Source organism: Vipera ursinii (assembly GCF_947247035.1).
Source record: "Vipera ursinii genome assembly, chromosome: 2".
Lineage (NCBI taxonomy): Eukaryota > Metazoa > Chordata > Lepidosauria > Squamata > Viperidae > Vipera > Vipera ursinii.
This window is the reverse complement of record NC_139513.1, coordinates 193,874,679-193,888,830: the sequence shown is the minus strand read 5'-3', so window position 1 is coordinate 193,888,830 and position 14,152 is coordinate 193,874,679. Positions and strand designations below refer to the sequence as shown.

At 39.1% G+C, this 14,152-nt stretch overlaps 2 protein-coding genes across 2 annotated transcripts in view; one reads left to right on the top strand and one right to left on the bottom strand.

Annotated features, from left to right (window-relative positions):
* The window catches only part of POLR2B (RNA polymerase II subunit B), a 26,983-nt gene extending 20,753 nt beyond the window's left edge, over positions 1-6,230 (top strand). The window contains exons 18-25 of the mRNA XM_083352834.1: positions 336-430; positions 784-1,034; positions 1,141-1,230; positions 3,444-3,551; positions 3,947-4,060; positions 4,150-4,310; positions 4,697-4,892; positions 5,965-6,230. Of these exons, the coding sequence (XP_083208960.1) occupies positions 336-430; positions 784-1,034; positions 1,141-1,230; positions 3,444-3,551; positions 3,947-4,060; positions 4,150-4,310; positions 4,697-4,892; positions 5,965-6,054 (1,105 nt within the window). The 3' untranslated portion in view covers positions 6,055-6,230. The remainder of the gene's footprint in view (positions 1-335; positions 431-783; positions 1,035-1,140; positions 1,231-3,443; positions 3,552-3,946; positions 4,061-4,149; positions 4,311-4,696; positions 4,893-5,964) is intronic.
* IGFBP7 (insulin like growth factor binding protein 7) overlaps positions 6,229-14,152 on the bottom strand; it is a 27,535-nt gene continuing 19,611 nt past the window's right edge. Inside the window, exons 2-5 of the mRNA XM_083352853.1 lie at positions 12,876-12,985; positions 8,495-8,611; positions 6,838-6,961; positions 6,229-6,391 (exon numbers count right to left, since the gene is read on the bottom strand). Of these exons, the coding sequence (XP_083208979.1) occupies positions 6,372-6,391; positions 6,838-6,961; positions 8,495-8,611; positions 12,876-12,985 (371 nt within the window). The 3' untranslated portion in view covers positions 6,229-6,371. The remainder of the gene's footprint in view (positions 6,392-6,837; positions 6,962-8,494; positions 8,612-12,875; positions 12,986-14,152) is intronic.

Genomic DNA, 14,152 nt, shown 5'->3' with positions numbered 1-14,152 from the left:
GCATTCTTGGTATGCTTTTTGCAGTGGTCTGTTGTATCAAATATTTCACTTCAGTGGAGTGTGTTCTTTGTAGGTGTTAGTCGTCAGGTATTTTTTTTTGTCAGAAACTCACCTTTTTGCTCCACTTTTAGATTAAAGGTTAGTTGTGGTGGTGGTTTTAGTCCTTAGGCTTCCAGTCTCTTAACTCCAGTGGATAGTTTGTCAATGTATGTCAACATGTCATCATGTTTTGTCCTGGTGCTCAACTGAAGAACATTATTAGATCATGTCTTAACCTGAACTGACAGAGCGCTGTCTGACGCGGAGCTGATGGTATCCCTTCTTTCTTCCAATAGATCTGTGTTCTATCGCTCCTATAAAGAACAGGAGTCCAAAAAGGGATACGACCAAGAAGAAGTGTTTGAGAAACCTAGTCGTGAAACATGCCAGGGTAAGAATAGACAGTGACCAGGGAATACACCGTGAAGACAGGGACAGTAGATAACTGCTCAGTAATAGAATTTCCCAAGTTTCATAGTTTTATGCGATTTGCAAAGAAGGATATGATTTTACAGGGGTTATAAATGAGTGATCCTGTCTAACCTGTCATTGTCACTGACGGCAACAGAGTTATTCGTATGTACCATTAGTCTAAAAAGCAGAAGTGGATTTTTCTTTCTGAATTCAGAATGGCACTGGATTAAAAACAAAAAAAGTATCATCCTTGAAATGTTATCCTATTAGAAAAGGGAAACAAGCAGAAGCCCTGATCTGGAAACATGTAATATTTTCTTCTTTTCTCAGGGATGAGGCATGCCATCTATGACAAGCTGGACGATGATGGCTTGATTGCACCTGGCGTACGCGTCTCAGGAGATGATGTCATCATCGGCAAGACCGTAACTTTGCCGGAGAACGAAGACGAACTGGATAGCACCAATCGTCGCTACACCAAAAGGGATTGCAGCACTTTCCTACGGACCAGTGAAACTGGTATTGTTGACCAGGTCATGATTACCTTGAACCAGGAAGGATACAAGTTTTGTAAAATAAGAGTAAGTACGGGAGTTATGCAAATGTGTCTGCAAGAATAAATCCAGCATTTGTGAATAGTTGGTATAATACACTGTGTCTTTCTTTCTTTTTTTTAAATCTCTCCAGGTACGGTCCGTTCGAATACCACAGATTGGAGACAAATTTGCTAGTAGACATGGTCAGAAAGGTACCTGTGGTATCCAGTACAGGCAAGAGGTAAATGCCTCCAATTTTACTTTGGATGTAGCGGGTTTCATGCTTAGACGATGATTGGATTTGAAATGAAGTCTTGGTTTTTACATTACTTAGCATAATATCAGTTGCTTTTTTGAAATCTGTGCTCGCATCAAGCCATTTTAACAATTACATCAATTTTATTACAATGTTTAGGCAGCAAAACAAACAGTAAAATAGCAGAAAAAAATGCATTTAAGTCAGTACGGGAACTTGTTATGTGGGATAAAGTGTTCTGAATTTGTGCTTCCCCTGAAAAGGACCTATTTGAAATACTGTACCAAGGAGAGCCTTAAGATTGAGGAAAGTTCCTATAAAGGAAGGGACATTGGTTTGAGGTTATTTAGGTCACGTAGGATATCGCCAGGCTCTTAAACCAGGCCCGAAATATGCCAAATATCAATTTATTACATTTCCTGTTCTATTCAGACTGGATTGCTAAATTTTCTGGGAGATTTTAGAGAATTCAAAGGTGGTTCTATGCCAAAACATGGAAAATATTTTATAATAAGAATAGAATGAACATATACCATATGTATTCATGTACAAGGCCATCTACATATAGGCTAACTCTCAAATGTTTAACCAAAATACCATGAAAAATGCACTACCTGTGGATTAGCCAACTCACATTTTTCATGTATTTTGGTTAAAAATTCAAGGCTCAGCTTATCTGCTGATGGGCATATACATGTAAGTATGGAAAATAGAAGCAATTTTTAAAAAGTATTGCAGGTAGTCCTCATTTAATGGCTGCCTCAAATGCCACCCATTCACATTTATGGTGATGAAAAAATAACTTTGCAACTAATGCTTGCAGTATCTCAGTCATGTGTTTTACCATTAAATCAGTTTGTGTTGTCCTGTGCCTGGTCCATTTTTTTCTCCCATCACCACTTGCAGAGCAGACAGATTATCTAAGCAAACTATCTCTTCCTGGGTTTTCTTTCTCCCCAAAGCAGCATTTCCCTAAAAAATGATAGGGCAGGTTTGCAGCTGTTCCCTGAAATCCACGAAACGTGAATCAGTTTCACACTTAAGGGCTTTTCTTTGGTTCCTGGGAAACTGCATTCCTTTTGATGTGTATTCCCTATTATGTGTCTGCTGATCCCCATGTAATCCCTCTCCAATGAAAGTAAATGCGAACATAAATTCTCTTCCTAATTATCCCAGCGCTGGAATGAGCAGTCCAAAAGGTGAGGAATGAGGCAAAGAGGATTTAGCATTTGCCCTTTTCTATAGCTTCCTTGAGAGTCAAATTCTGGAAACTTTTCCTGTTCTTTGGGCTCACTCAGCTGTTTAGGATTGTATCCTTCTGATGTTATAAAGCACGGGTGTCAAACTCAACCACGTCATGTGACGTGTCGCAATGTATCACGACTCTTTGCATTGCCGACAGTGGGGTGGGCGCGGCTTCAGTATGATGAAACCAGCCTGTGGGCCGGCAGTTTGACACCCCTTTTAAAAAGCAAGTGTAAACTGGAGTAAAATCCTAAGCACAGTTTTGGCTTAAGGACTGATTTGCCAGTCTCATTTGTGGTTGCCGAATAAGCTCATTGATAAGCCCCTCTGCTGATAAGCCAAATTCATTTTTTTGGGTAAGTGTATAATGGCATTTAAAGGACGTGGTGGCTCAGTGGGTTAGGACGCTGAGCTTGTCGATCAGAAGGTCGGCAGTTTGGCGGGTCAAATCCCGAGTGCCGCGTAACAGAGTGAGCGCCTGTTACTTGTCCCAGCTTCTGCCAACCTAGCAGTTCGAAAGCATGTAAAAATGCAAGTAGAAAAATAGGGACCACTACGGTGGGAAGGTAACAGCGTTCCGTGCGCCTTTGGCGTCTAGTCATGCCGGCCACATGACCACGGAGACGTCCTCGGACAAGCGCTGGCTCTTCGGCTTTGAAACGGAGATGAGCACCGGCCCCTAGAGTCGGAAACGACTAGCACACATGTGCGGGGGAACCTTTACCTTTACCTATAATGGCATTTAAAATTCTCACTTTATCCACGAGTGCATACAGCATGGTAGATAGTGGGAAGTTCATAATAAATTAAATACCTGACAGAAGAAAAAGTTGTATAGTTTTATTTTGTGGCTTACATCATACCCCCCCTCCCCAAAAAAAAGCAAGGCTTATAGACTAAGCAAACCACGATCAAGAAAAAATGGTATGATTCTGATCTGTTTTCATTTTTAGGATATGCCATTTACCTGTGAAGGTATCACGCCTGATATAATTATCAATCCCCACGCTATCCCTTCGCGAATGACCATTGGCCACTTGATTGAATGTCTTCAAGGAAAGGTACGTCTCGCCGCTTGGAACTGAGGTATTCTCCATCTGGCTCTAGGGGCTCTTGCAAGCTGAAGCCATTTTATTTTCAAATTGAAAAGCTAACTCTCTGACCCATGGCATTAATTTAGATGCTGGGGAAATACAACCTCTAAATTTGCATAATATGATTTAAATCCTTTTAATGTTTATACGTTTACTCTTTTCCTCCAAGTTAGTCAGAGTAAGTACTACATAGTCCACATTCCTCTGATTTTAGGCTTGCAGAAGCCCTTCGGTTTAAGTAAAGCGACTCAGTGAGCTCTACACTTTAATGGGAGTTAGAATATAATCTTCCCAGTTTCGTTTTAGGCAATTATTATGAGGAATATTGAAATAATTGCTAGTCTTTGCTTCCCCTTTTCCAGGTATCGGCAAATAAAGGGGAGATAGGTGATGCTACACCTTTTAATGATGCAGTCAACGTGCAGAAGATTTCAAACTTGCTCTCTGATTATGGGTATCATCTGAGAGGAAATGAGGTAATCCGATACAGTGGCGATGATAAGTCTCATTCTGTCTGTTCCCTGCACTGATACGCTATTATAACAGGAGCAATTACTTTTTGCAGGTTCTGTACAATGGCTTTACTGGCCGCAAAATCACATCACAGATCTTTATTGGCCCCACTTACTATCAGCGACTAAAACACATGGTAGATGATAAAATTCATTCCAGGGCAAGAGGACCTATTCAGATCCTTAACAGGCAACCTATGGAGGGTCGATCTCGGTAAGAAATAGATGCCTGCTGTTATGTCTTTATTTCAGTAAAAGATAGAAGCCATAATCCTTAGAATTCTTACTAGAAAATGCCACAAGACCAAAAATGCCAGGAGCCCAAATGGGAGTGTTAAAATAGATGGCAGAGAAATATATTGTCTTTTTTATTATTATTCTTTGTCTGTCTTGTATTGACAAGGTAACACTTCTTTTGGTATGTTTTGTTTTTTAAAACTTCATTTCATTAGGAACATTTTAGTACATGAGCTGTCTTCTCCTTTAGTAGTTTCTTACATTAATTGGGGACAGGAATAACAGGCTGTCCAATTGGTAGCCCTCTAACTTGGAAAAATTTAAGGAAGTGGACTTGATTTTTCTCCCCCCCCCCCCCCCCAGCGACGGAGGTCTTCGTTTTGGGGAGATGGAACGAGACTGTCAGATTGCTCACGGTGCAGCGCAGTTCCTAAGGGAAAGACTGTTTGAAGCCTCAGACCCATATCAGGTTCATGTATGCAACTTGTGTGGGCTAATGGCAATAGCAAACACCCGGACCCACACCTATGAATGCAGAGGTTGTCGTAACAAGACACAGGTAAGTAAAGTAAAATGCTGCCCATTCCATTTCATTCATTCTTTTTTCTCACTCTTTTAAATTTTATCTTCATCTCACCTTGAGGCACTTTTCCCAATACTTGTCCGCTCTGTTATCTACCATGAATCCAATATAACCAGGGTGACTGGCTGCAGGAGTGAGAGCATAAAACTCTCTGATCCATTCAGAAGAGTTAGGAAAATTTCTGTAATAATGCCAATGAATTTTAAAACGTTGAAAATGCTGTTATCGTACATATTACAAAATGTCATTTTATTTTCCTGGCTGTAATAGTCTCTGCTTTTAAAGTGTGTCTTTAATACTTAAACTACGATGGTGCCAAACTCCCACTTCAAATTGACATGTAAATATGTGTGTGTGTGTGTGTGTGTGTGTGTGTGCGTGTGTGAGAGAGCTAGCTCTGATTTCAAGCAATGATTGGCTGGAGGTGAAGAGCAAGTTCAATGTACACTTCAATGTCCTGGAACCCCTAATACCTCAATGGTTGCATCATCTTTAAGGTCCTTCCTTACCCAGGTTAGTGGGGAGTTGACATTGAAGTAATTAGTTTTCTTGTCTGTAGGCCCAAACCCAGAGAGGACATAATGAAATCCAATCAAGTTCAGTCCTCTACTTGATTACAGCTGACAGACAGAACTTTGCCAAACTAAAACTACAACCTATTAACATATTAGTTATATCCCGAGAGTGTCTACAACGTGGCCTCCCTGAACTTTTTATCCCCTCCCCATCTAGCTTGCAGTCTCTTACTCTCTGCCACTCTCCCGCATTGCTCCTCCAGGTACATATTCCATCACACCTCTCCAGTGAAGCTTAACCAGTATTAAGCATTGTTTTCCTAGGTTTTCTCACATTTCCCAACTTGTTCCCAAAGATGTTTTTTATCACTGTTACTTTCACAGTCTTTGAAGCCTTTTAAAAATTATTTCATTTGGTGTCCTTATCTGAGCTCCCTAACTCCGTCTATGGTTTTTTTTTTTAAAAAGTAAAGATATAGCAAGTTTCTGGAATGAAAGATTTGTGCTAACATAGGTCGATCTCATTTTTCCAGATTTCTCTGGTGAGAATGCCGTATGCCTGCAAACTACTTTTCCAAGAATTGATGTCGATGAGTATTGCACCTCGAATGCTGAGTGTGTAGTCTTCAAACAATTCATCTGACTCTTTTCCCGAAATTCATATTGCCTGCTTTAAACTTGCTTTTTAAATGTGTTTTAAATCCCAACAGGTGTGTTTTATTGGAAGGTTTTTTTTTCAGATTATGAATGTGTGAATTTTATGTTTTATGTAAATAGAAATAAAATCTTTCCAGACATTTACTTAATACTTTATTGGAATTACAGCAAAAATAGTAGGAATTAAGGGACTACAGAGCCATGGCTGGTTGTGAGTTGTCCATAAACTTGTTATAGATGAAAGGCACTGTCTCTCAATATGCATGTATATATGGTTCACCTTTTACATTTCAGTACTTTCACCTACAGAGAAAATGAAAGTGTGCTTTAAGAAAACATGTTATTCTTGAGATGCATTCCAGAGAAATGAGTTGCTATCGAAATAATCAAAGGTATTTCCTTGAAGCAAGAAAAAGAGCAGAAATAGATAACAATTCCTTCGTCCTACAGTTATTTTATATTCATTTAAAATCATAGATAACAAGCAAGGAAACTTTCTTCTGTATTTTGATTTTTTTCCCAGAGGCTGCTGGTAGTAGGGGAAATAAAAGGGATTCAGTGATACCACCAGATGGAGCAAAAATTTCATTGGGGAGACGGTTTACAATAATAAATATATTAAGCCAATTGATGTGAAACTTACCTTGGTCACAAACCATGACAAAATATGCTACCAATTAATAATCCAAGCCATTTGATTTTTCTTAATCAGATCCAATAGAAGGGAGTGCTTAAGCAGACTTACGTACCTTTTCCAGGTATTTCATTTAAGGAATTTACCACAGTAATTTTTCCAGAAGCTGTGGCTTCTCCTTTAGAGTTAGATGCGTGACATTCATATTCTCCAGCATCATCTTTGCTCAATGGAGAGATCTATCGGAGTAGAAGTCATAGTTAATTGTCAAGGTTGTTGACAGTATCCTTGTATCAGACATGCTATGGCCTTCAGCGTTCTTTAAATAAACTTGTTAGCGATAGCAATAGCACTTAAGACATATATACTGTTTCATAGTGCTATACAGCTCTAAGTGATTTACAGAGTCAGCATATTGCCCCCAACAATCTAGGTCCTCATTTTACTGACCTCAGAAGGATGTAAGGCAGAGTCAACCTTGAGCCAGTCAGAATCAAACTCCTAGCAGTAAGTTAGCCTGCAATATTGCATTCTAACCGTTGCACCACCATGGCTCTGTTATGTCTCCGTTATGTACTGATTCCAAAAGGAATGAGAAGAGCTTCAGCAATTGCTGCTATCAGTGGAAAGCATTTGAGAGTAAAGACTACAGTATTATCAGATGCTAAGAGCTCAGCCTTATATTTACTGATCTCTCCCTGTCCCAGCTGTCTTATATGGAGTGGGGAGAAGACATGGTGGACCCTCTACAAACAGATAAGCAGCTCTGGACACCATTTTCATGGAGAAGTTCTCATAGAATTGAGAGTGGCAGGGATTTCTTGTCGTGATGGATGTTTCTAATATTGCATCTCTCTCTTATGCTGTTAGCTGGAGTGTGTGTTTATGGGTGTGTGTGTGTGTATACACACACACACACACACACACACACTAATATTCCTGTAGGAAACACAACTGGTGAATATCAGAAAACAAACACTCTGGGCCTTGCCAAAAAAAATCTTAGCATATATTTTCGGATGGAGAAATGGGATTAAGTGTCCCTGTTGAAAAAGAAGTTTCTTATGATAAGTGCAGAGTAGCAGGTACGATGATTTGATCTTCATGTGGTAAGTACTTTTCGACCATTCTACCTCTGCATTTTGTAGTGGATTTGGTATAAGGGACAAATGGCATGGGACAAAGCTACCTCATTTTACAAAACACGCTGAACATACTTGGATTTTGCATTTTGCTTTGGAAGATATTAAGTCAATAGTCCTTCCCTGATCAATTAAGGATAATAAAAAATGAAGCACTTTGTGTGTGTACGCGCACGCATGGATGTGAGACAGAAATTGAAAATAAATGTGGCATATGTGAATAAATTAACTGACAGTAGTAAAGGGAAGCACTTCATTATATTTCTTAAAATGTCCATGTATTCCATAACTTTCCTAATTGTTATAACATATTTTGATAGATGGTACCTGCCTCCCTGTTTGCATTTGTTCTATCCTCGGATCTGAGGTCTACATCTGGATGTAATACTGTCAGTATATAGATGCAGGCCTCCACTTCACTAAACTTGCATACAAATTGGACAGTTGATGGCATAGCCATAATACATTATATACTAGTCTCTAGGTGAAAGCTAATCATTCAACCAAGAAAGCCAAAATTTCATTTGCCAACATTCCTCTCAACCAACCTCCAAGAAAAAAAAACCTATTTCTCTACTTGCTGCAAAATTCTCAAAATAACAATTTAACTTGAAAGAGAATTTTACTTACCAATACCCACCCTGTCACCTCATGCTTTTCAGGACCACCACGAGTCTGAACAGCTAAATTGTCTCGGTCTCCTGGAAGAAGTTCCACTCTTTGGACACTATATTGTCCCCTTGTTACCTGTATATGAGAAGAGAGGATGGGCGTCAGGGGTGTCCACCCTTGGTGATGATGACTTGTGGACTTCAATTCCTAGAATTCCTCAGCCAGCCATTCTAAGGAATTAAGCCATAAGTCTTAAAGTTGCCAAGGTTGGATATCCCTGATGGGAGTAAAGACTTGGAAAGGTGGGTGGGTAGAGCTTTGTACTAGCCAGGATTGAACTTCAATATTTAATATACCATATAGTTAAAACATTTCAGATTTTCTATACTGAATAAGTTTGTTAAGAGCACAAATTATTTTCAGGAGACCTAATGGGTTTTAGAATAGATTAGTCTTTCTTTATACAATGAACTGCATTTTTTAAAAATATGAATTGCTTATATAATATTGTAGGGAGAGTTGCCAGTTGCCCAAAGAGAAAGTAACCAGTGTGACTAATGAAAAGCAGCCATGGGAATATAAACAATTATCTGCTAGTTTTGTGCTTTCATTGTGGAGGAGGAGATGCACATTTTATTGCCTAGAGATAATACTTTATCGCCCAGGCATTAGAAATTCATTCCTTCACTGGGTAAATAAGAGAACAAGTGAGTTCAAGAATTCAAATCAAAGCAGCCTTTACTTTCCTTATGTTTTTATCACTGCCCAGAATTGTAGAAATCTTTCAAATAATAAAAAAATATTAAAAACATATAAATTCCCCTTGAGCATGGCCAACAAGCATTTTTAATGCTTTTTTCCCTTCTGACAAAAAGTTTATCGATCAGAAAGTTGGAATACTGAAATGAGTACAGTATTTGTGATTGGTAGTTTAATTGGTATCACTCTATCTCCTTTAGTTAGAAAGGTCAAGCAAGGCAATAATTTAGAAGTACTAAGATCCAGAACAGAGTCCTGATGCTCCACAACTGGTTGGTTAAACGGAGGGCAGCTAGGCAAGTTCTGACCTGGTTTGTGCTTGGATAGGAGACCACGAAAGAGTACTAAAATTGAAGGAGAGATCAAAACCTATTTCCATATTCTTGCCAAAAATAGGCAAGAATGTTCCCTTGCAATCAATCAGCTGGAGGCCAACTCTATTAAGCGTGGTAGTCAAACTACTGGAGAGAATTGGAGCTGCTGTAAGGGATCACAAATCAAACACAACCACTTCTTTGTGGACATCTGAGTAAGTTAACAGTGATTTATAAATAGCAGTTTTAATATGGTTCCTGACATGACTAGTAAAAGAAAAGATTGCATTGGATAGAGGGGTGGAAAAATGGAAAGAAGCAAACACAGGCACCAGTTCCTAAAATTATAGTCAAAATAGGTTAGGTTGCTCCTTCTAACAACTGAGGAAGAACCAAATATAGTTGGCTTCTGGGCAGAAGGGATGAAATAATCCTGCTTTTCTTGTCTCTGTAATTCTCTTACTTCTCTCTGTTACATGTCTTGGAAAATAGCCCCATTGTAAGAGCTACCATCTGAAATCCTATTTTTGTAACCCCACTATTATGTTTTCTAATTAACAGTTCAGCCTCCATCCAATCCTCCCATTATTGCCTTGTGTTTCAATCTGAATCTGAAATATTGTACACCCATGATGTCACATCCAAAACCATCTATCCGGCTTCCTCTCTCATTTTTTCTCACTCTCAACCCTGTCTGACACTGGAATGAATTTGGAAACTTATAAAATGAAAAAAAATGAAGAAACCTAGAAACATAATAATTCCTCGATAGATGGCAATTGCCCAGAGGGAAAACAATAAATGCTTTATTTCTCATGCCACATCCAAATAGGTTTTCAAGGCCTATTTAAAGGCAAGTATGGCAAGGGCGGTTTGAACTTGGAAAAAAAGAACACACTTTCTGGGTCCTGCTCACTTTAAATTCATGTCAAATGCTCAGAAATCAGACGATAACTTAGGCCTCTCCACAGTAAAACTTTGGTTATCTGGAGCCCTCTAGGACATGAGCCCCCTTTGCTTTCTCCTTATTCTGAAAATAGTTATTTTACTGCTTTATAACCTGCCTCTTGTGCAGTACTTCAAGGTACATCTTTTAACATATATTAATTTTATTCATCTCATAATACAGAGATGAATTAATTTCTATATTAAGAGATCTTGCTTCATTTTATCCCCATCACAACAATTTTATGAGGGAGGTAAGGTGAAAAAGAATGACTGGCCGAAAGCGGAGCCTGTGAGCTTCCATGGCTGAGGTTGGACCTAAACCTAGCTAAAGACTTAAGTAAGGGGTTGCTGGATTTTAGCCCAGGCCCATATAGTCCAGCAGTCTTTTCTCACAGCGGCCAGCCACCAGGACAAAGAAGTGCGCTAGTTTCCCAACAGAAGGCTTTCAGATGCAACCACAAGGCTAAAGCTACTGATCTCCATGACTTCCATTAACTGGTCCAACCCCTTTTTTTTTTTGAAGCCGCCAGCCCTGCTTCTCAGGGTAGCATCTTCTAAAGTTGAATTATGTGCTGTGGAAAAAAATCCTAGGTTTCATTGGTCATATTCTAAAACTTTTAACTACTACATCACACAACTCATTGTTTTACCAGCAGCACTTGAGTTGAACACTTCTATATTACCTTTGTTATTCCCAACGTAATTTCTCCCATTGTTTTCTACAGTTACCACAAGTACATGTTGATTAAAAGTTATAGAGCTACTACATGAAATAAACATGTTTTACTCTCCTCTAACATACATATGATGATGATGACGATGATGACGATGATGATGATGATGATAATAATAATAATAATAATAATAATAATAATAATAAGAAGAAGAAGAAGAAGAAGAAGAAGAAGAAGGAGAAGAAGGAGAAGGAGAAGAAGAAGTTGGAAGGGACCTTGGAGGTCATCTAGTCCAACCCCCTGCTAAGGCAGGAAACCCTATACCATTTCAGACAAATGGCTGTCCAGTCTCTTCTTAAAAACTTCCAGTGTTGGAGCATTCACCACTTCTGGAGGCAGGTTGTTCCACTGGTTAGTTGTTCTAACTGTCAGGAAGTTTCTCCTTAGTTTTAGGTTGCTTCTCTCCTTGACTAGTTTCCATCCATTGCTTCTTGTCCTGCTTTCAGGTGCTTTGGAGAATAGCTTGGCTCCCTCTTCTTTGTGGCAGCTATGATAAAAGCCTTCATTTCTGAACTTTAATTGTTGTCAAAGATAGTGCACATTAATTGCACAATTAGTGAGTCATGGAAATGGCTTTGACTAGATGTTAATATTTTGTTTAAACCCAAGTTATCATCTCTGCAAATATGATTTTCAGCTTAAAATCTAGTTTGAAGCCAACATCCCTATTGCTGACTTTAAATCAGTTATTTCTGATTTGTGGAACTGTGAGCTAGCACTTAACTGGATTTTTGCAGCCCAGATCTAATAGCCCTACTGACTATCTAACTTTCTGGACATCCAGAAGCACGTCCTGAAATTCTGACTTCTCATGAATAAAGTCAAGCTAAATTAATGTCTAAGAAGAGACTGGAAAGACTGGAAACTAAGAAAACAGGTAAATCAAGGACTTTCTAACACATGGCTCAAATTCTCAGCTACTACAAAACAAGGCAAGGTCATCAATATTATCTGATTTCATACTGCTGAAGCAGCAACTCCTTTCTAGTTCCTCTATTTTCTTCATTCATCGGCAACAAAGAAATCTGCACCACAAATACGCTTTGCGTTTGTTGCTTGAAATGTTTCAAAAGGTCTCCTGGAATACACTGGCATTCTGTTCAAGTCATTGCTTAGTACTTGCTCCTTTTAAAGACCTAATATGGTGAAGTATAATAGAGCTCATATAAAAGGATAAACAAAACTGAATTCACAACTAGATTTCTTCATTGCATTGGAATTTTTTTGAAAAGAATATTCTATAATTTAAATAACACTTCCAAGGCTCTGCAGAAAGTTTGGTTTGACAAAACACTTTCTACCACATACCTAAGTTCATGTATCATTATGCTATAGTCTAATCCTTTTGCATTTGTACTTGGAATGGTTTTAAATGAGCCATTAATAAGATGAACTGTTCTCTTTTTTTCCTCACGGTTACCTATAACATTCTATTTCTGTACCATTTTTGTACCCTTAAGCATTACAAATAGCACATCCTCCAGGGATTTCTGCATTCCTGCTATAAAAGGAATCTGGGAGACCCCTTCATTTATGTGGCATGAACTTGGCAAGGTGCTGGCATGGCACTCATTTATTCCAATGAAGCTTTCCAGGAAAATCTTCTGGTAAATCATCTTCAAAACCTGCCTAGTTGCCACTAACCTTGTTCCAGGTGAGAATTGGAGTGGGAATTCCAATGACTTCGCAGCTCAGATAAACCTGGGCTCCACTGACATTCCAGATGTCCTTAGGAGGGGTCACAATGGATGGGCCTAGAAATGATAATAAAAAGAATCCTTTTAAAAGAGTAAACAGTGTATTCATGAATTTATGAAATAGAAGCAATTTTATTGTTAACCAAAAATTGTTAACAGAAACTAATCCCTCTTGGTTAGCTGGTGATCCTACTCAGAAGCCTGGTTCTTTCAACTTGTTTTATGTGTCCTGAGAGGATTTATACCTCTGTTTGTCCAACCCCCTGCCTGGGACAAGGAGAATACTTTGGGAAGCAGTTTGAGATATGGATTTTGAGTGATGGCTCTGGTCTGCTCTTCAAATGGGAAGGGGATCTCATTCAGGGCAGGCCTGGGACCTTGGGGGCATCTGAAGAAATTCTTTAGTTTTTGGACTGTTATCTTGTAACTGCCCTCAAAAGAATGTCAATCTTTCTTGATGCTGCTGAATATATAATGAAGACGACTTGCACTTCAAAATAGAACTACAATTTGAGTTCTTGCTTTTGTGTCTCCCCAAGATAATCAGGCAGACTGCTGTTGTGAGAAAGCCAGAAGACTGAGGGGATGCTATTCCCCTTTTTATTTTTATTTTTTTTATTTTAATCTCATTTATATCCCGCCCTTCTCCGAAGACTCAGGGCGGCTTACAATTTAAGCACAAACCAATGTGCTTAGCAATAGCCTTCATTCTATGTATATGCCTGCTTATTAGGGCTTTCGCCCCCCCCCCCCAGCGGCATTTTTACAAAGTCAGCTTATTGCCCCCAACAATCTGGGTCCTCATTTTACCTCCCTCGGAAGGATGGAAGGCTGAGTCAACCTTGAGCCTGGTGGGATGCGAACCTGCACTAATTGCAGGCAGCTGGTGTTACTTAAGGAGGCATTAGCCCACTGCTCCACCAAGGCTCCTTTTGTGATTGAGAGAATTTCGACAAGGGTTGCTTGACACATTGAGATATGATCACCTCCTCCTGCCAACACTTCCTCTTTTGTGCCATTATTAATATGTGACAATTATTCTTAGATATCAAAGTTTTTGTTGTGACCAATGAAAAGGAGGCTGTACAAATCACACTGGATATAAACATTAAAAGGGTGGCAACGAGCGAGGAAGCTTCAAAAAGCAAGTAAGAGAGAAAGATGTGAGTGAGAGATAAAACATAGCACCAGTAAGGACCAAAGAGTTGTATCTTGTATTCTATT